Here is a 27401-nt window from a genome sequence, read left to right on the forward strand (position 1 = left end):
ATCCGATATCTTATGTGTTAATACCATGTTTGTTCTGTGATTAATATTTCTTACGATAGCGATGCGATCACAAATTACTGTTAACGGAGAATCTCGTCTAAATTCAGACAGTAATTACAACAGCGATTTTAATTAATTATAGTCTGATTGGCAATAAACTAAAGCGTTAACGAGTATGAGCGACGACACTACATCGGCCTTCACGTCGGTCGGCTTAGCAAAGCAGCAAGAAATATTTGCAGTCACGTGATAATTGTCGACGAGAGTAGCGATGATTATAAGGCACTCGATTGACGCTCCAGTCCGTCAGTCGGCTACCGACATTCGCGCGTGTCGTATTGCCAATACAAAGTGCACTTCGAAAAATCTTCGAAAAATTTTCCATATTTGCGCCTTTTTTCGCGATTTCGTCGAGACCGCTATCGTGTACCAGTTCTCGAAACTGCCGTCGAATCGCGTTAAGCTACGCTTATTACATTCGATGAAAAATCATTTTTCCAAATCAAAATCAAGATTTTTTTTATTTCGTTGACGATAAAATATTTACAATTAGATTCAAGAGAATCGTACTTTCCTTTGAGCGTGACTTGTGTGGAAGAAGGAAGATTAGAGATTTTATTAAGTGCATTGTGTGTACATTGCATCTCGTGGACAGCATTTACTTGATTGAAGTGCGTTTAACTTTTCGAATTCTGCGGAGACTGCAAGTTTTGAAGAAACTCTGTGTGTATCTTATATGTAAGATATTGGTTGATTTTTTCAACTTTACGTTTTGCAGTAACAATCGAGTGCACTTACTTTATGGTATTCGATTAGAATTGAATCGAACTGTGTGCTACGAGGAAAGTTTGTTGCCCTTGTACTTACGTATCATTATTTTGCGTGTAGTGTCTTGATTAAGGACGTAGCAAAGAGGAATCGAAGGCTTCTCGTACGGTACGTACAAGGTTCTTGATTGATTGATAGTAACGAGTTATCTGTCGGAAATGCCCCTGGAACCGATCTTGATTGTCCTTGTTTCGTGACAAATAATTCCGCTGCAAAAATATTTTCTCACGCAACTTTTAAATTTTTATTAACATAATTAAATGATAACGCAATTTGTCAGATAAAGATCTATGCTTGTATAAAAATATAATTTTAATTGCTATTATTAATGAACGATATTTTTTAAATTTCTTCTATAGAAATGCAATTAGATCGTGATTTTATAGATGGCAAAAATTCATTTTGCTCGAAAATATGCGTTTAGTATTTAGTATAATATATAATTAATAAATCATTACAAATTTTGTTAATTTCTTAAAAGTTTAATATTCTTCGATATAATATATTGGTATAGTCATGCGCGCACGCACGCACGCGCACACACAAATTGTGGAAAAAAAATATATATATTAATTTTGGTCTATATAAGTGCACATATAGGCACAGATATTTTTAAAAAATTATTTTTTAAAAAAAGAAATTAAAAGTACAATTGTTGAAGAATAATTTAAATGCTAAACTAAAGTCAGAAAAGGAAGTATAAAGGAGATCATTTAATATTATATTTATTGTTATAATGACATTTTGTGAAATTGGTAATAAAGTCGTAACGATTGCGTTAGAAAGCATAGCGTATCTCTGCGGTTAACTGAATATAATATACGAGAATAAGTCTTCCGGGAAGTTTTTGCAATTACTACCGTGTATAGATCCGCTTATTTATATATATATATATATATACATATAACATAAATTGACACAGTTGATTTCAAGAAAAGAAATAATCCGCGCGATTTTTTTATCTAATAAGTAAAACAATAAAATGTACAAGACATGCACGTTAATAAAAATAAAAAATACCGTAAAAGTTACTGAAATCGTACAATAGACGCGAAAATACCTGAAGCCAAAGATTGAAGGAGTTTCCCCTATTGTATCTTAGATACAAGATACAAGTGAATGATTCGAGCACGTGCTACGATCTTCGTATTCCTTCGTCGAACTTCGTCGCGAAACCACACGTCGGCCGACAGTCGACCGTGATACACGCATACATCTTGAAAGCCAAACCAGTTCATTCCGGGTCGTCATTGAGTATAGATCATGGACGATACCCGTGAGTGAAATTTGCTCATCGAAGACAGAATTAGAGTTAGGAAATTTCCTTTGCAATTTTTTTCATTAAATGCTTGAATTTTATTTTTCATATATCGTTTTCGAATTATCAGAATAATCCCTTTTAGACAGTTAGTTTTTATCAATTAAATTCAGAGAGAGCACTATTTTTTTTTCTAAAGCCATTTTTCTAGCGTCAGCTTTAGACGATTATTGCAATGTGCGTGTATATGTACATGTTTTTAAATATATATATTATATATATTTTATTTTTTTAACAGATTTTTCGTATAATAAATTATACGTATAAAATTATAAATTAAATTCTGTGCTAACAATAAATTTTATCGCGGATAAATTATTTAAGATAGATTTCGATCGGTTACAAAAAATTTTATATACAATATATCACGATTATTGGTTTTTTTTTAAATAAAAATGTCTGTTTGGAATATGGAAGAAAAGAGAAAAAATTTCATAAAAGTTTCTTGTTTCTGCTCTTTTTTCTACTGATGAAAGTTTTATTATTCTTTTGCATTATATATTCTTATATTCTTTTATGAACATAACAAGTCATACCATACCAATTAAGCACACCTTAACTTGAGATTAACAGTAAGGCCAGATTGCACCAATATTATTTTAATTACCAATAGATTTAAATAAAACCTAAACACTTATCTGTATTTATTTCTAAATAAAAATAGCCATATTTAAGTTTGTCGCTTAAAGCTAAAATAACGTTGGCGTAATTGGGCCTAAATAAATAATGCGCACCTACATTGCGTTTAAAATACAAAAATCTGATATTCTATTTATAACACCATTAGATTTTGAAAGAGTTTCGCCTTTTATCAAATCCTAGTTCCTAAACCGGAATGTAATTTGCGCGTTTTCGTGCTGAGAGAGCGTCGAGACGACAGGTATAACTATCCTCCGAAAGGCAAAAGGAGAGAGAGAGAGAGAGAGAGAGAGAGAGAGAGAGAGAGAAAGAGAGAAAAAAGACAAGCCAAACACATCAGTCGAGAATGAAAAGGAGACAGAGAAAGATTCGTCGAGGTTGTGACAGTGAGTGGGATCCGATGCAGTGACGGAATGAAAGGCTGGTCGCAATGTTAAGTTAACGGGAGTTCCTTTTCTTTTTGAGACAAGTTATATCGCAGGGCATTGATAAAAACACTTTAACTGAAAGAATCGCGCGTGACATTATTTTCTTTTCGCGAGATAACGCGAGATCTGCCTTTGTCGCGACTTCGACCCGCGGCTCGCCGTATAAATCCGCCGACCCTGACGCGAGCGAGAGAAGGAGACAGACTCGCGATTTGCGCGGAGGCTCTCTCGGATAACTACTTGCCAGCAGTCACGTACGTAACGCGGCACCGAGCACTCGCTACGTGTGAAATCGACGTTTTTCGTTTCTCCTCGTAACCGGACGACACGGTTTCGTCAGCGATCCTTAACACGCGAGCGATCGATCGATCTTGTTCACGTTAGTTTTCACTCTTTATTCGCACATCGGTAACGTTCGCTTATTCACCAGGGTTGTCCGCTAACCGCGCACAGTGATAATCGCACAGTGCTGATAGTGTGTTTCCGCATGATACAATTATAGTGAAAATAATCTCCTGCTCTCTTCCGACTCACTACACGCAGCGGGTGCGAAAGGTACGTTCAAGTTACAAGTTACGTTTATAGATCCAAACGTGTTGCGCGCCGACACGTGCTCGTAAGACTCGTGGGATACTTTGGGAGTATCTTTCAGTATGTTGCTTCGTAGGTGCACGCACGTGCGAATGTATGTGTGACCGCTGGGGTTTATTCCTTTGTACGTTACATAATAATCGTGCTAAATGATTTGGGCAACAATTACAAAGCGGAACGTCAAAAGTATGTCTGGTGTAAAATTAACACTTTATATTAATTGAAATGTTTTTTCTTTTTTCATACACTTTCTTTTGTATTTTGTGGAAAAATGCATAATATACTCATTAATTTATCAAATATAGATTTAACATGAAATTAGTGAAAATATAAAATATCTTATAAAAATCGTAATTATTGTAGTTTAGAAATAATATATTTAATTTTACTTGTGAATTTTCACATCACAATTTTGTATGAAATTTTTAAAATCCAAATGTAGATTGTTTTCAGGTCATGATAATGTCACGTGAATACTTACATTCTTTTCATTTATGAATAATTAATAATAAAATGTAAAATACTTGATTTTTTCGAAATACAACATGTTTTATTACTGCGATTACAATAACTATAAACGGGCACGTGTAGTTTTAGAGATACAAATATCATTTTAAAAAACGCTATTAGTGTAAAAATAAAAGTACAGACAGATTGAAATTTCGAATTCGATGATTTGCATTTCGCGCACGCGTCGTGTCGAAGGACGATTGGTATCATTGTCATTCGGTATCCTTTTGACGTTTTGAATGTTATACAAGAAACATTATCTCTCGGAAGTGATAGGCGAAGATTTATTATACATTTTGCGTTACGAGACTAGCAAAATGTGGATTATTTAAAAATTTTTAATTAATCTAAATAAAATAATTTGTATCTTTTCATAGTATCATAAAATATTTAACATTACTCTTATTAATAAATTAATTTTAAGTTCTCTATATAGTCAGTTTTTAGATATATTAGTATTTGACTAATTGTAAGTCGATATTATATAATTGTATATGAATGGAATATTACCATTCTTTACAGCGTAAAAACTCATTGAACCAAATCGCATTAGACGTAAACGAATTCGATGCATGCAAATGATGTTAATAACATCACCGGGTAACACCCTTGAAACACAACGCGAATTAATATTGCGTAGTTTAAATTAGCGAGTCTTGAATAATTTCATTTTTGTTACATTTTGCGTATTCTTGTTTCAACTCAATTTACAATTTATAAAACTTGTGAGCCATTTACAACTTTTGTAAAGCTGTTAATATTTGAATAATTTAGTATCTTGGATATTAGATAAAATTAATAAATAAATTATATTAATAATTAAGATTTTACTTATCTTAGGTATCCGTTTTATTTTGCAATAATTAGGAGAGAAACGGGAAGAAAAAGTGATTACTGCATTTTATCTAAAAAAAATAATGTACGATAATATAATGCGTTCCTTACAATGTAACTATCGTAAAATGTAACGGTATCGTTTGAATTCCTTTTTTATTTAAACAGCTTCAGAGAATTCTTATGCGAATTACCTGAATATTTTCTTTCATTATTATATTTTTCTGAGATTGAAAAAAAAAATTATTAGCTACATCAGTCGGAGTGATGTGATTGGACGATCGTGAAACGCGCGATGTGAATGAGCTATACATGGCCGAAACTAACAGAGTATTCATTTTGCGTGTGTCACAATTGACACGATGCCAGAATTCATGTCGAAGTGAGTTACAGGGCCGAGCAGATGATATTATTAGATCGGGAGGTTAGTGCAAAATAACGTATTTCCCAATATATACCGATGGATCGCGCTCTATACTTCTATTCTTTTCGCATAACTAGAAATTTCGATTATTGTTTCTTTTTTTCTCTCTCTTTTGCACGCTAGAATTTCATTCAGTGCCGATAGTAAATAATCTAAAATGTTTTAAATATTCGTGCGCGATTTTTTCTGTTTTCTTATCTCTATTATCAATGCGTTAAATTATTATTTTTAGTTTTTGCTTAGGTCGCAGACAAAGCAAACGATAGCGACATAAACGCTGTATCAGCAAAAACTGCGATGCTACTTTGACTGCAACGGGTGCGAAAATGCAATGGCGAATCGCGGTTGTGCAATCTTTGTATGACAAACTTGTCCATTATAAATAAATTTCACCGCTTAGAGTGTTCTCTTATTTCTAGAAATGTAATTTTCTCACGACAAAGTGAAAACCAAATTAATATCATTATATATATATATATATATATATATATATATATATATATATGCTGACTGGTTAAATTCTTTTTAGATTTTCATAAAATTATCCATTTTCACAGTTTTATCTTCACAAATCAATCTCCACTCTTGTCAGTATCATATTCTTGGACTGAACAAATGGAATGAAATAATCAAACAATAATTAACGGATGTGTCGATAATGAGAGGAAAAATTCTATACTTTAATGCTCTTTTCAACGCGAGCTAAATTTATATCATTTTTCTAAAATAAAATAATAATTTTAACAATAATTTTTTTATTAATCTTGACAGTTTACATTACTGTATAGTTTAAAAATATTAAACGACATAAAATCTTATCTTTAAACTTAAAATAATTTTATTTTAAAGTACAGATATATGTTTTTGTTTCTTGTCAGAAAATCCAGTCGCGAATGATAAAGCAATCTGAACTTCTGACTTTAATCTTAAATATTGCATTAACAGAAGTAATACATCTTTGTTTATCATCCCAATGTCAACAATGATAATGTAAGCATTTGCGTCATGCGAATCGTCATAACGTATGTGGAATTCTTATAATATGTCGGGGTCTTATTCGAGATCTGTAGAAATTGCGTAATTGTTAGTCTAATGTATCTCTCTCTTTCTCTCTCTTTCTCTCTCTTTTTCTTTCTTTCTCTTTGAATGGTGTAATTGAAAGGAACACGGAAAAAAGTATAACAAGAGATGTAAGAAGACGAGCCTTCGTCTGGTTGTTTCGCGATTGGTCGACACTGTAGGTGTTGGTAGCTAAGTGATCCACGATTTGCTGTTTAACCGGTTAGACAGGAGGCTCGTCTCAAGTGGTTCTCATTCACGACAACTTTCGGCGATAATTCGATCGCGCGTTAAAGACGATCCTACACGAATTGACACAAAAGCATATGTTACGAAAAACTAGAATTGAAATTTGTTATTTCAAGATTATTGAATGGTGAAATAGATGATGACACTTTAGGAAGATGCCTGATATGTCGAAACAAGAATGAGTTACATTGTCTGTGCCACAGAATTTATATAAACTACGTTTATGACATTTAAATAAAATCAAGTGTGACAGCTTTTATTGCGCATTCAATGAAATTCGCTATCGGAAATCGCACTGGTACTATATCAGTCGATTATCTTGCATCATTAAAGATAATGATATTCTCTATAAACATGTAGGAAGAAAATCGCTAAAATTATGGCAATTATCCAAGTGTTAAAAATTTCAGATTTAAGTTAAAGAAAAAATTAGTAAAGATAAATTTATAATTTGATTACTTATTTGAATTTTTTTGTTAATGATAACTCGGTCATTTTTTAGCTTGACATCACAAAGAAATTTTGAATATATAATATAATATATGATATGTTATAATATGTTATAATATATGCTATTATATGTTATTATATGTTAATATATATTTTGCATCGAGCAAATTAATAAATATGAAAAAATAATAAGATTTAAAAATCCAATAGCATAAAACTTGCAAAAAATGCTCTTGATCTTCAATTGTTAATTCGAATGACATCAGAATGTAACTTGTTTAAAAATCGATTCTAATTCAAACGGGAAGAATCTATTATCAGGATTAAAACGGCGATTGTGAAAAGGGATTGACGTTGGTGACTAATTTAACAGTTATACTTTTGATGACATTGTTTAGTGAACGAATAGTGGTCTCGATTACCGCAACAATTGGAGCAATATACTTGACTTTGACCGATTTGCCAATAAAGTGACCTGTAATGAGTAACACGCGAGCCGACAAATCGGTTTGCTTGTATTTGATGATTTGATGACCTATAACGTCATAGCAAGAAAGTCTCTTATTGGTTAGATTGAGTGTCGTTCGAGGGGCTCGACCAACGCGGTTCTCAACCTGTTCCGTTCGGATTCAGAACTCATTTAATCATAATCTCGGTTCATAGATTTTTACAGATAACTATGAACAATTCTGTGACACATGTTTATTTAGTGATTAAAAATAATTGAAAATAATTATGACGTAATTTCTACTAGTGATTTTTACTCGCGTCATTGGCCATTTCTTGTACTTACGTTCAATGTTCTGATGATGCAATACTACGTCTCATGGACTTTGTCCCGCATTATAATATGAGATAAGCGCGAAATATAATCGCTCGGTTGTTGATCATTTGTACGAATTTATTATTCTCGGAATTTACCAGGTTACTTTTTAAAAATTCTATCCTTGGCAAAATAAATCGTATCGATGCGGTAGGTAGAAGAACGCGAAACGCATCAATTTTTAAGCGCGTATCAAGTAGTTAAAATTAAATAAAATGTCGATTCAACGACAATTAATGAGTTGAAAATATTTATTTAACATATTAAAAATTAAAAAGATCGAAAATAAAACGATAAGGCTTTTTGAAAGTACAATATAAACTTGCATACGCGAAGATCGAAGGTATAGTCAGACAGAAAGTAGTTCTACTTTTACCTTTATTGACGGCCTACATATATACATATATCAACATCCGCATCTCTGATAACTTTTCTACTTGCAAAATTATTGCGTATTTATTGACTTGGACTATGAAGAAACTTGTAGAAATTAATGTATACAATAATATATCTAATGATCCGTTTAATATTATTTAATAAACTTTACATGATTAAATAATAATTACTTAACATCTTTTTTATAAAGTAGTAGTAGTCAGCTGTGTAATTAATTAATTACCAATTTGCAACTGCGAGTTCCTCGAGTCTATTCAAGTTTACATAACATTCATTATCTATCATGATTCTTTTTCCATGCAAATAGGTCCGGATAATAAATACTTCGTTAAATACCTTGCTCCAAGCAAACCTCTCGAATAGGTATCTCCGATTGGTTGGGTTTTTTCGAATGACTCACAATTTTACAGAATCACTGACGCAAACATTTCTCCAAACAGCATTCGTGCATTATAGTGACAGAAATGATTAGGCAAAGTAGAAAAGCGTTTTTATAAATTTTTATTTAATCTTTTTTAATTTATTTGTATACGATTGTTTTGTGTATTTCTCGATCCTTGAATTATAGTTAAATAGTTTGACTCTACTAGCGTATGACGTCGCAAAACGGACGATGGCAATTAATTGTCATTGATAGAGGTTAAAAAGAGGCCTTTTCTATCGTTTACAATCGCAAAATTAATTTTAATTGAGCTTGCGCTGATACTGTTCGCCGATTTCGTCATGGAGTTCGCTTTGTATAAACGATTGGCGAGCATGTTGACGTCACATGACACAATGAAATAATTGTAGACTGCGTTCTTTATTGCGCTTTATTATTTGTCCCTCCCCTACGAATTGATCGGAATTGATTGGCTCATCGTGTGCTTGCGATTATAGCGATAAAAATTTTTCACAACGTATATAAAGTATTACTTCGCGAATGTCGAGAAACTTTTCTGCAATCTTTGAAAATAACTGCACGATAAACCATATTGCTTTTTTTGTAATATCAAAAAATAATCGCGAAATAATTTGCGTATATTGGAAAAATATTGACGTGAATATATTTATTAAGCTCGTGTTTTATTATATTAGCTTCTAAATTAAGAAGACATTTTTTGATACTTATTTGATATTTATCAAAGTATGGCCAACGATGATAAATTGAATATTACTATATTATCTCTTTCGAATCATTTATATCAGTGCTTTTGTATAAAATTGATTGTGTACAACATGAATAAAATCATAAAATTCATATTAGCATGTGTTTATCACAAATATTAAAAATATATTCAATTTAGCCGAACTAATATTATGTTAAAATATACGATAACAAAAATAAATATAAATTGTAAGTAAGTATAAAAATTAAATAATTGGGCAAAAATTTTTATATTTCGATGTAGTATTTAAATGTCAAATTTTTGAGAGTATCAATAATTATAAAAGTATGCAATTACATTATTTAGAATATAGCGCACTGTGTTGTGCATCAGTGTTATTTTGTTGAATTCTATTAACAATAAACGTACATCCTGTCTTTTTGCATGCAAAAAATAATCCTGTGAAACGATAAAATAAACATTTACTCAATTGCTCTGTTTGTTAAAAAATATTGCTATTTTGAAATGTATTTTATGTAAAATGGTTTGCAAGTTGTAGGAGGTTTGATAGAATATTTTTATACATTTTCATCGTTTTTAATCGTCGACTTGATTGTCAAAAGCTGTGATAGATGAATACACAAACCAACTGTCTTGGATGATGCGCGATCGTTCAAAGCTTGCGTTCATCCAAAATTCGCATACGTGCCAATATATACAGATTCATCACGTGCATATTGCGTGAGAAATATCCTCGGAAAGGTTTCATAATCTGTCAAAATATTGCTGATCATAACAGTGAAGAATTGAGATTTACAGAGACCATTCCATATAATTTCTAATTAATAATAAACAATATTTATGAGTGAAACACAAGCAAAAATTTATAAATGATTTTTTTATTTGAAAAAGTTAAATGATACGTTACATTTTTCTTTAATACGGGTTCTGTTTTACCGTCTTGTATAATTTTTACATATTTTTTTTTCTCCGCGCACACACCCTTCTGTAAAAAATTATGAGGCCAGATAGTTCATGTTATGACTGATAATAATTTATGCATTTTTTTACCGACAGATGAATTATGTCTATTATCGACGACATTGTACAATAGTTTCTTATCGATGTACAAATCCTTCTGTTACAAGCTCGTATCAGAAGATGGCAGTACCGTTTCTTTCCATGAATAAGTTTTTACAAATACTTTTCATTCCAGAATCCCATCAAGTAATAGTAAAAAAATATATACAAAAATTCTCGCTATTTAATACGACGTATAAAATAGTATAAATATAATTTTTATTTATACTATTTTACAACTCAATATATATTTAACAAATGCATAAATTTTATAATGTTACAATAATTCTATTTTTCTAATATATTGTGTCATTATATATTTTATATTATTCATTTTATCCAGCAACTTAATATAAGAAAAAAGATTAATATATATATTTGCGAAATTTATTATTAGTAAAAATATTTAATAAATTTATATATTTATATATTAATTTATATATCTTTAATATAATATTACTCTCAATATTAATATGCAATGCCATTACTCATCTCAAAATTATATCATCCACAATAAAAAAAGTAACCGTACATTATATAATATGTAGAATATCGCAATATTCTGGGATATATGACATTTGTAAAACGAAAAAAACGAATCTAATTTCCATATTGATATGATGCGTTGAATAAGACGTAATCTTTCGCAATACGACTTATTCATAAATATTAGAAATTCATTCTCTTAATTGTTATTTTTATAAGGAATTTCATTATTCAAACCACATTTATTTATATTCAACTCGATATATTATTTATCTTTTTCACGCGTTTGTCAGCAAAACGATTTGTATAATCAGTCGCTCATTGCATAAGTGCAAATGCACTTGCCCTCCCCTTTCCTGTGTTCATGCTCCTTCAATATTTGTCGGACAACAGCTCGATGTATACTCGACGACGTGTTGAACAAACGGATTCTTGGTTTGTAGTGATTAATTCGACCATTGCTGGCGAGATCTTTCGAGACCTTCCTCTTCTTTTCCTCCGTCAACGCGGATGTGTTCATAACTCTCATCATTTTTCATTGAATCTAATATACATGTATTACACGTTTCTACACGATTTAGGTGTATTAATGATTGTTAATACAGCTTGCATCGATACGCTTGTTTACTGATGAATACAAACATGCAAGATTTTCCAAATGTAGATTTAAATTAACAACGATATATATATTATATATAAATATTTGCGTGTGTGTGTGTATATATATATATATATATATATATATACACATTTTCGTGACATTTCTTGCATGATTATTGTATTTTGTTCATACGAAAAAAAAATTTTACGGATGATAATTTATAGGTATTATATTATCTTATAATAATAGAGTAATAATTGAGATGTAATCAATAATATTATTCTTCTTTTATAATTTAAATTCTGCGATGCACCCAGAGTTGAAAACATTTAAATTTGTTTGGAAAATTTAAATAAGGTGTATCTGTCATGTTCATAGTTTGCATTAAAGTACGCACGTGTCGTTATTCGTCGGCATTATTTCAAACGTTGATCAATTTTCCGAATAATATTTTTAGCACACGGTGCTAATTGTGTTTGAAAAAGTGGAAAATTTGCACCATCACGTAAAGAACATGCGCGATCTCTTAAGCCAAGCGCATATGCATTCTTTATACACATATATGGGCGATTTGTTACACACAGTCGTGCAGGTGCGTACTTATTATTATATCGAATAATACATTCCTGAATTACCTAATGACAGACCCACCACGCCGTTTGCGATAATTAATTCGCTGACTGTTAACCGCCACCTGTTACTATCGATATTTATTAATAGTCATCGTCGTGGCCAATTAACTCGATCTTGCGGATTATATGCCGCTATAACGACTGAAGTAAGTGTCGATTACTTTGGTACGATTAAATCTAATTTTTATGAGCTCTATTTCATTGAAAGCATATTTAGATTTGATATCAATGAATTAATCGCGAGATTATCGAAATATAATTTCTGGATAATTATTTATATCGATATATTTTTAGATAGATTTATAAAGTCTTCCAATCAAACACAATTATTCAATTTTGATTACTCTCACTCTAGATCAGGATTGTGCGATGTCATTATTTGCGTTTTCTCGAAGAGATGCAAGAGTCAAATTTGCTTGAATAATCAAGATAAAAAATTGTCTGCTTCGCATATTTTCACGCGAAAACATATCGTTTAGATATGACAAGGAAAAAAAGAAACAGGATTCTTACGTAAGCATGCACGTGTATATATGCAGATCGATGAGCATGGTAGATGTTATTCATCTTTATACATAGTGCACAAGTTATGATATTACATGACTGACATTTTTTTTATAAGATAAAATTTACTTGAATTTTTGTTAATGTCAATAGCATATTCGTCGCAGGTTGAAGATTATACAATATTAAATACTTATGAGTATGCTAATGTATTAAAATTATTTTAATTATTTTAATTGATATCGTATAATTAATAATTTATTAATTATTATTAAATTCATTATTATCGATTAATATAAAATTGTAATGTTTTTTGAAAATTTAAAAATCTTGATACGAAGTTTACAATTTTTAATCAAACATAGTTTTTGGCACACACACACACACACACACACACACACACACACACTGCATGTAAAAAGAAAAATAGCTAACGATAGAAATCGATCAATATAGACAAAAAATTTAATAAACGAGCAAGAATCTGGATGAAAAAAGAGAGGGTTTTCCCGGAAGAAGATAAATACGGGATATACGACTGTGTTGTTACAAACGTAAACATCGGCAATTTCAACTTTATTATACTCGAATATATTCATCATTGCATGAGAACATTCATTAACCGAAATCATTGTTTTATCAGTCCGTGTTAATCGGTGAATTCGGATATATCTATCGGGAAATTCCTTCCAAGATATCACATCTATTATATGTTTGAAACTTTTTTTCAACGATATACACAGTTTAGTACAGCTCTCGATATTGAGAGCTTATCGAGATAATATCTCGATTAATGATTTTTGTACAGATAAAATCTGATATTCCTCGCATTTCGTCGACGATGTTTGTCATTATCTTGAATCACTAGAAAAACATAGTTTGCAGTAATTACGGCGACAGATTGATACGATTCGGAAGTTCCATCAACTTGTCAGCGTCATCTTTTTGCGCGATGTTTTTCTTCTTTTTTAATAAGTAAAATATACCAATATGCAAAACAAACACACAAATATTAATATAACTTGGAATAGAGATTCTAATCGCGAAACTCACAATCAGACAGAGAAAAAGAGAGAGAAAAAGAGAGAGAGAGACGATGAAAAGACAGCCATGAAGATAATTGATACGAGCAACGGTGATTCGAGCCTCGTGACTCGGCACCCGTCGATAGAACCTATTCAGCATGGCCTCTTATTGCCACCAACCCTCTGCACCGACCTATTTCCGGCTAAAAATAGCCAATAGAATGATTGTCGCTAAAACGATGCCCACTCGACCGCGGCGTGTCACGATTAATTGTAAGTGCGAAGGCGCCGTAACGCAATCTTTCGTGTACTATCTTTGGCTGCGCGGATCCTGGGTGTGAGTTACCTCCTTGAATAAAACGAAAAAAATTAACACCTAATTTAAATAAACGTTGTAAACATTGATAATTAAAATTATAACGATTTAAATGAGATTTTATTAATCCTTCATGTTACGTCTGCGTTCGTAAGCATTGGTCGACATTTTTTCCTTCTTTTTTTTCTAAATTAATCGCTCACAGCATTAAAGTATAAATTATTGTATAACATGATGACAGTTTGTAAAGTTTGCGTCTTGTATTCATAAATAAAAAGTTATAGTCTGATAGGATTATTGTATCGAATCCGGTCTCTTTAGTCCTTAGCGTTAAAATGCAAATTATACAGTTTCAGTGTTCAATCTTCGTAAACACTTAATAAATGTCTCATTCGCGGTGCTTGGTGTGTTTGATTAATCATTTGACAATTAATACTTAACGATAAGATTAAGAGCAATGTTATCAACGTACTTGTACAAAATGACAGTTTCGATTCTTTCGTACATTGTACGAATAAAACTTTATAATATTTATCTGCTTCTACGTTATATTTTTAATAATCGATAGAGCATTAATAATAATAGTCTTAAATATTATTAAATTACAAGGATGAATTTACAGACAATTATTTGAACAACTATTATTTATTGTTAGATATTTTAAATTATAAATAATATTATAATTTCCATAAAATTATACTACACTTTTTCTATTAGGAGTATGCAAAAGTTTTAGTCTTTTTTTCAGCGTTCTGATATAATTATTTTATATCTGATATATTATTTTTGTGAGCGAACGAAATAATTATTTTAAATTCAAATAAATGCTTTTTTACGTTTTTGAAGATACGCATATTGAAGTTTGCAAAACATATATCATACATCATAATGTAATAATAGCCTTGTAAAACAATAGCGAAAATAATGAGCGATGAAAAGCTTTATATTCGACACTACACTCAGTATGAATTTCAGCAAGAAAAAAATGCTGCTGAAGCATATGAATCAATTTCTATTCTTGGTAAAGGTATTGTCTTTCACAATACAAGCAAATACTGGTTTCGTCGGTTTAAAGATGGTAATTTTGTAATAAAACGTGAGCGACCACGCTCTGGAACACCGCGAAAATTGGAGGCCGATGATTTGGAAGCGTCATTGAATGAAAACCCGTCACGGACGCAAGAAGAATTTGCAGAACAGCTAGGAGTTAACTAAAACAGTTTTAAGACGATTGCAATGAAATAGGAAAAATTCAGAAGTTCGGAAAATTAGGTCCACACAAACTCAGAAACCGGTATTATTTGTCGTTAAATATATGCATATCATTGCGCTTTAGGCAGCGTACACAGAAAAAAAGAATATTCTTATTTTGACAGTATCATTAGTTTCAAAATGTAAATCTTGAAATGAGATTATATCGCGTTAAACAAAGAAAATTTCCTTGGATCAAGACGTTTTATATATAGTTTAATCAAGAAAAATATATTCTTGTTATTTAAGAATAATTTTCTTGAATGGAGAAGAAATGCTGGATAGAAAATAACACATGTTCGAAGATTATAATTTTCTTAGAGTTAAAATAATTATTTTGTTCTTGAAATGAGTTGTAATATTGAAATAAGATTATAATATTGTTGAAATTTAAGATTTTTTAATTTTTCTAAAAAGATTATAGATTGTTGTGTATATATGAAACAATGAACGCGTTCATATAAGTATATGAGTTTTGATTTGACACTTACTTTTTTTCCGTGTAAGAAAGATTTTTTATGGAAAATTGTTGGCGACGAAAAATGAATTCTATACGAAAATTCTCAACGCAAACCTTCATGGGTAAATCCCGGCCAGCCGTCTACATCAGTGGCAAAACTGAATATTCATGCCAAAAAAATTCTTTTATGTATCTGGTGGGAAGGTGTGCTCTATTATGAATTTTTAAAACCGAGTAAAACTGTTAATTCTGGACGCACCAGTTAAGTGATTTGACTAAAAAAATAGAAGAAAAAGGATTATTTACTGATCAAAGAAACCGAAAAGACTCATTTTATTACATGACAATGCTAGGCCATATATTGCTCAAGCCACTCAGCAAATCATCTTTAACTTGGGCTGGGAAGTTTTCAGCTCGCGTTCTCATCTTTGACTTGGTACCTTATCGCGGATTATCATTTATTCTGGTCGATGCAGCATGCTTTAAATGGACAACGCTTTCGAGATGTAGCAGAAAATGGCTTGATAATTTCATTGCCTCTAAATCGATGTCTTTTTTTCGCAACGGAATCTGAAACTTGTTAGAAAAGTAGCAGAAAGTTACAGATAATGAGGGAAAATATTTTGAAGATTGATTTATGGTACTTATATGTAAATAAACGAAATTTAAAAAAAAGACAAACTTTTGCATACTTTTAATAAATCAAGATATAAACATCAATCTCTTAATACAATATATTAATATAGATTGTATATGGTAATATTTAGATATTAAAATTGCAAGGTTTAAAGCAATTTCTACGAAGTTATTTTCAATAGTGAAAGGAACAGGAAAGTCACAATGTATATCAAGAATCAATTATTTAATTTTCGTATTTGCATATCCGTTACGTATCCATTAAAATGGAACATCCCGTGTAGAGATATTGCAGCATTCGTTTACACTCGACAAAACTAGTCTTACAAAGCATCGAGGGAAAGTATTAAAAGAAAGTTTATACTCACGGCAATTAATCTCTTGCAGACTTCGTCGAACGAACAGTTAAACCGAGGTTAATTTAGTTAATTGGTTAAGAGCATTGCGTGTTTTGTCAGTAAACCGGGTTTTTCCACGAAAAAAGATTCCGATCGTCGGCCAACGAATTAACCCCTTAATAAGGAACATCTTTCATTGAACGACAAATTTGTTACGGGAAGACACGCGACAAATGGTTAATTATCTCTAAATGCACGTGTGTGTATGCGAAAGTAATACTGTAAATAATAACACGTCTTTTCAACGATGAGGAAGATACAATGATTAATTATTTAATGCTGTCGTTATTTCATTTAAAGCTCACGCTTTTAATAACTTGTTAAAATATTTAAATTGTTCAATTATATTCACATTATGCGTTCAATATTGTTCATATTGATTAGTTTTATCGTGTGTAATTATATAGTGAATCCTTACAAGATTACAAATTTAAAACATGATTTAATAACAATGTATATAAAAAAAGTTTAATTACTTAATTACTTAATAAAGTAACAATAAGATCGGCAAAAAATTTAATTACTTAAATACTTAAATACAAAAATTTAATTACTTAGTTACATAATTATTTGTACTTTTTATGAATATTTATTAATATTTGTGCTCTGCACAGATTTAGTATATTAGTTCACGGTTTCAAATATATGACGTAATGTAAAAGTAATGTTGCATGTTGCATTCGCTGAAATCAAGCCGCTGCAGTGTCCGTAAAATCTATAGCTTGTTTAATTATAATTAACCGTAATAAAACTTGAACGCAAAGTTGACTTAAATTTTTTTGTGAGTCGGATGTTTTAATCTTCTGAGAATATATTATGTATACATGGTAACAAAAAATAATTGCCAATAAAAAATGATGTGCCAACTTTGAACATACTGTACGAAAGATAAGATTAATAAAATAAGATTAGGGTAATATTCGTAATGATAATAGCTTATCAAAATTAAGACAGATAAGCGTATATTGAGAATATGAAAATAGGTGAAATATAATCTAATCACTGTGAATACGTCACGCGATATTTTTTTAAAAAACGAAGGATACACTTTATATTCCGTAGACGACATTCATATGCTTATATTATTCTTCTTATTCTTTATTTCTCGGGTAATTTTAGCTGAAAGACGAACAATTAAACGAACACTGCACATATGTATGTATATATATGCATCGCTGTTCAGAATAATGCAACTAGCAACTATTCATTCGTTACGAACGTGAGTTGAAAGCTCATATGATGATTCAAAGTATTGTAAAAAGGATTATATAACATACCGATTACGTAACATTAATCTGTAAGAATATATATTTCTTTCATTTGATTGCCTTAATTCCTGTCGATACGATTATTGTCACATCAAGAAATAATATGAGAATAACCAAAAAAAATTGATATTGTAAATTGTTGATATTGATAAACACACAATATTATTGAATGCAGGTGATAATTATTGCTGTATGAAAATTTTATAATTTGTGCCGAAATGTAATAACCTTTCTGAATTTATGATATTTTATTGTATTTTAAAATATTTAAACAACAATGCTAGTAAGTTCTAATTAGTGTGTCCTTTAATTTATAATTTTTTTTATATTTTACATGCTAAAGAAATAAAATCGTATGGGGTCAAAGAAACTTGAAGATTTTTATTCATACAAAATGATATATAACTTACATATTTATTTCTTGTTATATAACGAGAGGATATAAAAATGCCATTTGAATATATTACTTTATTTTATTCATTTTGTTAACAGCACATTTGTCAAATGTCCTCCATTATTCTGGTGAGAATGACTGTAATTTTTTTTCTAGTATATTAAAAAATTCAATATTTTCTTGTACATTAATTGAATTCAAGACAAATATACAGAAAAAAATTACAGTCATAACAGACAACATGGTATAAACATCGATGCGAAATCTACGTGATAGACTAAAGCAGTGTAGGAGGATAATGGAGGATGTTTGACAAATGTGCTGTTTAAAAAATTTATACAATTTAAAAAATGAATAAAATGAAATGATTCGAATGGCATTTTATATTCTATTGTTATATAACAAGAAATAAATATTTAAGTTATATTTTGTTTATTTTATTTTGAAAATCGTCAGCTTTCTTTGACACCCTATTTAAATAATGGACAGTATTAATTTTGTAATTATTTTATTGTGCATTGAAAAATTTTTGATTTAATTATATTTTTTATAATAAAATATAATGACATATTTACAATAAGATACAATAAAATGCAATAATAATTTATAATAACAATTTATAATAATATATAATTTGTGTCGACATTTGATTTATTTTTTCTTCAGATAGCACGAAATATTGTTACAAAATTATGTTTAACAGTACAAATTAGGTCTTTTTTTATTTCATTTTGTTTTGTTTTGGTTCTCTCAGCTGGAATATGAAGTTAACAGTTCCAAATTTTCTTCAAAATGGCACGGAGTAAAAAAATTATCTGTTACAAATTAGTATAAAATGAATACTAAATATTCCAATGGATCCAATTTGATCCTGCCTAAAAAGAGGTGAAATAGAATATTCGTCAATTTTACGCTATGCATTAGATATTAGATCTATCGACATAAATAATTTTCTTTTGGTGCATACCTTATGTAACCTTGAGGAATAATTTTCGCTTACTATCAATGAACCGTATCGTGCGGCCTACTTTTTACTCTGATCGTTTTGTCACGGTTTTTCCGCAAATTTATCAGTATATTTTACACCGATCTTTAGACAAAATTCTGCGATAATTGCTGCAATAAGTATTTTGATAGCAAAATAGAGGATATTCTTCTGATTATGTTTAAACCCGACATTTGCTTCGCGTCAATTATACAAAGTTCCTAACAATTTCGTGTTTCTCCGCGATCTTATATACTTTCACCATTTGCGCCAGCAATCGACGTCATAGGCATTTTAGAGAAATTGCGAATTCAGCGACGACGTCAAAACAGGGTTAACATTTGCGCACGTTCATGATTTCTTCTTTTACATATTGACATTTTTTTATTCATAAAAAGGGAAATTCTAACGTAATAGCCTTGATGTTCTAATATAATATTTTTAATTTTTATTACTTGAAATGTTAGAAACTATTTGAACTTATGTAAGCACGTCACAAAAATCCGGAAAGACGTCAATAATCATTAATTATTATCTCTTTTTAAAAAATCTTTCTTTAAAATTTTTGCATACATAACTTAAGTTTAAACGTTAAAAAACACACATTTACATTATAGATAAGATTTCACGTGCAAGTATTTCAACGAAATGATTTTTTACCAAGACGTCACAATCAATATGTTTTTCCCAGGGTGCTTTTTTTCTTGGATTTTCCTAGATTTTGATTTCTCATAACTATTGAAAAAATGACCTCCAGAAAATTTCACGCGTATGCCATTCGATAGACGCGTTTAATCCTCGGTCATTGTCGTCCGACCGTCTACACGCAACAGATCCGTTTTCGTTCTCCGAAACGCGGACAGGCCGAGGTTAAACGAGGCATTCGCTGTATCAGCAGCAGCAGCCGCCGCCTTTCCTAGATCCGGATCTTTCTCGGCGAGACATACCGTGCGCGATGACGCGTTTGAAGTTTAAATTCGCCGCGGGGTGTGTGTCCCGTTCACCGCAAATCAGCGGGCGCGTTCTCGGAGGCTCGTCTCAGCTGCGACGTGACGTAACGCCGTTTAAAAGGCGACTCGCGTGAAACGCGCGAATCAGTCGCACGACGCACGCCGTACCGTGCATTGCTGAGGAGCAGAGGAGGTGTCGTTGGATTTCTTTTCTCGGCCAGGAGGCTGTAGCGCGCTGTTGATCCCACCCTTTCCCTTTTCGCTCTTTCCCTTCTGTGCTTTCCCTTCATCTTCTCTCGATTCCTCTATTATATCCACCCATGCGAGATTCCATCACATCTGGCGTTTTCATCCAGATCCAGCGCATTGCAATTAGACCGAATGCGAGATTCCATCGCTGATTCGCATTTGATGACACGCTCTTGAGGGATTTACGCGAGATCGAGTTGGCGCTCGATCAGGACCGAGCGATATATTTCTGTGCATTCGAAGGAGATCCTCTGACGTAGCGGTGTGATTCTTTTACTGAAAAATTGGAAAGATACGCAAAGGTCGGCTTGCGTGTGTGCCGTAAGTACAGACGAAACGCACGTCGAAAAGAGAGATAATTCCAACTGTAATATTTTATTAATTATAAATTTTGATTTCTTTTTTTATATTTTTATTATCTTTTTTTTTTTAAGTTTTTCTTCGAACAGATTAAATTTCAAAACAAATTAAACACATGCAATTGCTTTAGCTGTAGATACTGAGTTATGATTTTACTCTAATCAAGTAAAATTTTCCTGTAATCACGGTAGATTCTACGTTATCGTAACATCAAAAGACTGCGGTCAGATTGCTGAAACACATATTATTAATTCGTAATTCTGTTTCATCAAGTCACGGCATTAATTAAGTAATTAATAATAATAGCAGTATTGTTTCGTGTTTTGAAACAATAACCAACCTTTTTTCTTATATATAATAGTATCATTAATTTTTTTAAACATACGCGTGCATAAATATCGTATAAAAATATTCACGGCTTTATGTGTGCTGTACCAATTATATAAAAATTTTAAATTTATAATAGAATTTATAAACAGATTGTGATGATTTTGCGTCCTCGCGTACATATTTACACACGCAATATATATTTTTAAAATTTTAAATTGGTCCTTTGATTTTGAACAAGATTGCAAGAGAACTAATATTACTAAATTGCAGCAATGTCGCAAAATTAGTCATCCGATAATATATCTAGTCGTCATTCTGAGTCTTTATCTGCCTCTTCAATCCGTGTATTGCACGGAGAAGAGGCAGGTGACACGTATCGCACTCGTGGTTACTCAGTGGCTAAATGTAGCCGGTGCCATTTAGGGACGGAAATAGGCACGAGTGATATCAATTTGGTGACCGGTATTGACAAACTTAACAAGCGTGTCGCTGATACCGACACACAGTTTCAACGGCGTGCGATGTGTATCGCGTAGAAAATAAAACGCATCTTATATATCTTACGATTAGAATCTGTCACTTATCGTGATCTAGGATGTCGCGCAATCTTACTTACTTTAGCTTCGACTATCAAAGATTTTATCGGGTCTATTACAGAGTATCTACTCAGATTGAAATATTAAGTACAACAGTGGTATGATCATAAGCGTTTTAAAGGTCTTGAGAAAATTAAATAATTAAAAATAGAATTGAATAATTTTAATTTAATGTAATCATTTTAATAATGTACTCATTTTCTCAAATTTAATTTTTAAAATAAATATTCTTTAATTGTTGGAAAAAATGATTTAAATCATTGCGCCTCATTTTCTTAGGCAATCCATTGAAATGATATATTGATTCTTAACATATTTGTACTGAGAAATCGATTGCCTTAGAAATTATATTCTTAAACGAGGCGATTGAGAACTATATTTATCCACGTGTAAATGTCTGATGTAGAAAATATCAGAATTAATTAATTACGACATATATATATATATGTATTAATTCGTAAAAAACCCAAATATTTTTCAATCAATATATTCCGCAAATTATCTCGAATTTATTCAAGATTGCACGTGTCGAAGCTGACTTTACTTGCGAAAAAAAAAGTTTTTTTATAATCACGTTAAAATAATTGCATTAAACTTTTTCTATTTTTATTTATCAACGGAATCGCATTTACGTGATTTCTCTTTTCTGAATTTGTAAAATAAGTTGCGAATGATCTATTGCTATAGATCCGCAGGATCGTTTGTCACTTCGGATGACATATTTATCTCTTCGATCGACGCGCGCATACATACCTAATTATTTTACTGTTACTCACAAATCACACACGACGCCCCGCATAATTTAAGCACGTTGAACGTAATCAGCTAATGAGGCTCTAATGATCGATATATCGGCACTGATATTATATCATGTATTCCTGGCAGACGACATTACGTTTCCTTGAAACGGTAACAGTTATCTGGATTAAAAAAAAAATATAGCGGCATTTTTTATTTGCACTATGATTTCTTAGAAATGATGGTATTATGTAATTGTACGAACTTGTTTCTACAAGCATGCGTGTGTCTATATCAAAAGCGTATACCGTATTATATATTAATATAACAAAATGTTAAATTTTCGAGAGAATATTTTATTTTGATACTAGTTTTATCTTCTACGTCTAATTATGTTTATCAACAAAACAAGTACAACTGTTCTCTTCTAGATTTCTTTCATTCTATGTCAAAACACAATATTTTGATGTTTTAATAGAAAAACTGTCCATTCTTCAATAGTCTTTTTTTATCGCAACATTTTAACATAAATATCAGTACTCTTGATATATTTATATATATAATTATCAGTATAGCTCTCAATTGATAATATTAGTTTGCTCTTGATTGTTTTATGAGAACACTAAAGTAAATAACATACAATTGAGATTATAATCGTCATTGAAAATATTAAAATCTCTTACGAGATCATCATAAATATAATATTGAATAATACATTATTCATTCCTGTTTTCGTTTTTTGTGTTGCAGGGGAGATGCGGCCTCGCTGTTGGAGCTGAGACCGCCGTGCCGGCTGCGAAAGTCCGTGGGCCCGCATCCGAAATTGATCACGAAAAAGTAAGGCTCATTCGCGTAAGGATCATCCGCGCGCCATCACCCTCGTATCCCTCTCTTAAAAAAAAAAAAAAAAAAAAAGTGAGCCAGATCTAAAATAAAAAGAATCGAGAAGTACGGAGACGCAAAACAAGAAAGAACTGTGAAGAAAAACAGAATCGCTAAATCAAGAGTAAAAGAGTAAAAGGAAGAAGGAAAAAAACGAGAAAAACGTTTATAATACTCGTAAAAACTTCATAAAATAAGAGATAATTTTTCGATTCGATAGAAGGCAAAAAGAAATAAAAAAAAGTCGGAGACACGCCGTGAAAATCTGACCTTACACGCGTCACTGCTTGCTTTCGTCTTAATTTCACGTAGATTTTCTCGTAGAGCCTCAAGGGATAAAGTGATATGCGTGCGCGTGCTTTTCCCGCTTGTTCTTGTGTAACGTAAATCCAAGAGTTCGCGATATTTGATCGACAGTAAAAGAAAGAGAGAGAGAGAGAGAAAGAAAAAGCGAGAGAAAAAGAGATAAACAAATTGTACACGCGGAGACGTGTACGAAACGGAGAGGGGCACCGAGAGAAACCGAGAACGAAAAAAATGGCTATGGTCTCGACATGTTCTGTTTTGAGGTATCGTCTTCTGCTGAATGCTGCGCTCCTCACGTGCTTCGTCGTTCTTCAAAGCTCTGCTTTCGCAGATAACACGGGCACGACGAAATTGCCCCCGTGTTCGAGGTAAGTGTCTCAATGAACCAGCCAAATGAAATCCAGTCTCTCCTCGCTGTTTTGGTCCTGCCAAAAATCGCGATTTAGAAAATTGTATAGGTATCCTCTTTTTTTTTTTTTTTTTTTTTTTACAACGTCGTTCGCGATAAATGACGAAGTCGCTTATGTTAAGTGGTCAGCTGGCATCCATATTTCTGCCATTGGTCTTTAAAAGTGGCGATAAACTGCGATTAAGGCACTTTTTCATTGCATAAAAAAATTAATGTTAAAAGTTTTAAAAGTCTTCAACGCATCGCTTCTCTTTGTACAACGCAAAACTGACTGACAATTGAAAATATTTTTTCAGCAATTCATCTTTCGTCTGTCTCCATAAATATATCGCGTTGATTTTCATTCAATCATACAGATAAGAACTTGTCCGCTTAACTTGAAGCGGATAAATATGCAAAAGTTTAAACGAAGCATTCGAAAATCGAATTGCGAATTGTTTTTAAGCAAACTTCTTTGTCACTTCTCGTGTTTTATGTAGATCTGATCAAAATGGAAACATCCAAGATCATGTCTTACGCCACTGATTTGCACGATTACGTTTAATGCATTTAATTGCATAACATTTTATATTTTAGCTATCGTGTCTCACTAACTATTGTTTGCGAAAGTAAATTACAAAATGACGTAGGGTTAATTACTTGTCATTAGGACTAGATATTACATTATTGCATCTCGTATAACATGGAATTACAAATTATTACATAATATGCCAAGTGTAATAATGTACAATTTGCTTGAATTTTTAGTCATCACCTTATCAGTAATATTTATGAATATAATTTTTTTCGCATTTTTAAAGCACAATACTGATACAATGACGTACGAAAAATTTATTACCATATAAGTATATTTTATTTATTCGATAGTTATTTTTGTAACTTATATCTTTTTATTTGGCTTAATTGCTCGCTGCATTATTTTAATTGTTGATAAATGTAGACAAAAGTTTATAACGAAAATTATTGTAGTTGTCAGAAATTAAACGTACTCAGAAAGTTACAAAATTTTGGCACAAACACGATTGTCAACAGAGCAATAACATCGTAACTTTCCATTCCTCAAAAACTTTTCAGGAATGGAAATTAAATTGAAAATAAATTATTACGTAATGAAATTTAAAATATATAACTTTTTTTAATGTGAATAAATCTTTGTATGAAGCAGGAAACAGCCCAAGATTCAATATTTAAAGTGTACGTTTATTTTAAATATTCGACACTGGTCATTCGTAAAAAAAATCGTGTGTTTATGATGTGACAAATATAAACTCCGACAGTTAATCAAAGTATCTTAGGTATCAGACACGTCGAGAGGAAATGTCACGAGACTTCAAGTGATTCATTGACGGCGAGTCACTTCGTTTACTATATGAAAACCAAAATAGTCGTCTCACATATACGTAACAATCATGTTCTTATAAATTTCCTCAAGACTTGATGAATAATTTTGTACATATAATAAAATCACTGCCTTCATTTTTGTCATAAGTGTATAAATCTTTTAGACTTTACATCAAATTTATATTTAAATTTTATAAAACATTCTCACATCGTTTATTTAATTACATTTTTTAAATAGAGTTTAGCATATAATGCTACAAATTTATCAAAATAATATTGTTTCTTTTTTACGTATAATAACGTTTTACAATTTACAAACTGAGGAAGCGTTTTAGCAATAACGTTATGTTATTTGAGACTTGGCCCAAATTACAAACGAACGATTCATACTTTGGTTTGACGTAGATGCAAATCACATGTCGCTGAAATATACGTAAAGAAAAATACTCTATTTCCTCTGAAAGTAGATCGTTAATCGATTTACCATTTTCTCATGTGTATATTATTGTCGTTACATTATCTTAATAAAGCAAACAAAATAATAATTGTTTTATAAATTAATTTTTTATTTTAGAAATAAGTTGCTAAAATTTATAAATATATTATATTACTGGAAAAAAAATAATTGTGTAGAAAAAAGGCAGAAGAAGCAATATATCTTTTCTATTACATATTTAAATACATGAAATATATAAAATATTGCTATTCACGAAAGATAGCGTTTCTCCGCCCTTAAAATACAGTATAATCGTGCAGTATAATCATGTTTCTGACGTAGTAAGAAGAAATCGGTATCACTTTAAATGGACAAGATTATATATAATATGTACGCGTGACGCAAGCATTTAGGGAAATGACCTTAGCAATGAACTTTGTCTTGAGATCAGGCGCGTGGCAAGTTAGGCTCTAAATTAGCGTGTTCCGCAACTACAATGAACGTGACCTTTACACGTCTGCACATGTGTACACGTGTTAATAGTAGCCCCTTCGTGTGCGCTGATTTACGGTGGAAACTTTTCACTCGCGCGATCGATGACGCGTTTCAGCATCACTATTCAAGACTCTGCATCTATTTTTTTTTTTTTGTACTCCAGACGAATTTCTGTAGCAGGAATATCTGGAATATAAGATTGTCAACATCTTGATTTTGCAAGCTTGTTTAGTTCTTATCTAGTCAATCACTCGATATTAGAGGTGTCACGACAGAATTTTATTAGTCTAGAATTACGAAACTTTCTTTTACGTCGTCATTTTCGAAGTGTGCAATAAACCGTAGATGATATCGTATCATGCTTTTATATAACACCGCGTATTCTCCCAAAGATCCATTGAAGGAAATTTGCTATTTATTATTTATTACTACATAGTAAAATCATTGATAAAGTATTGAGTCGAAATTTGTTATTGCAGATTGCAAAATATCTGATTCATGATTGACATTTCAGAAAGAAGTATTTTAGATGTTTTAATCCAAGTAAGATATTGGTATATATTTCATATTAATATTTCATATTAATATTTCTAGAAAGATAAAATATTTTTTTATATACATATATATATATATATA

At 31.2% G+C, this 27401-nt stretch overlaps 1 protein-coding gene across 4 annotated transcripts in view; it reads left to right on the forward strand.

Annotated features, from left to right (window-relative positions):
• Positions 1–306: 306 nt before the first annotated feature.
• LOC140665251 (trehalase) overlaps positions 307–27401 on the forward strand; it is a 38307-nt gene continuing 11212 nt past the window's right edge. For 2 of the 4 annotated variants that reach the window (XM_072891126.1, XM_072891130.1), the window contains exons 1-2: positions 20747–21193; positions 23647–24452. In XM_072891126.1, the coding sequence (XP_072747227.1) occupies positions 24316–24452 (137 nt within the window). In that variant the 5' untranslated portion in view covers positions 20747–21193; positions 23647–24315. Of the gene's footprint in view, positions 937–3442; positions 3769–20746; positions 21194–23646; positions 24453–27401 lie in introns of those variants that run through there. The other 2 variants (XM_072891128.1, XM_072891127.1) reach the window with 2 other exon arrangements.

Source organism: Anoplolepis gracilipes, chromosome 4, assembly GCF_047496725.1.
Source record: "Anoplolepis gracilipes chromosome 4, ASM4749672v1, whole genome shotgun sequence".
Classification (NCBI taxonomy): Eukaryota; Metazoa; Arthropoda; class Insecta; order Hymenoptera; family Formicidae; genus Anoplolepis; species Anoplolepis gracilipes.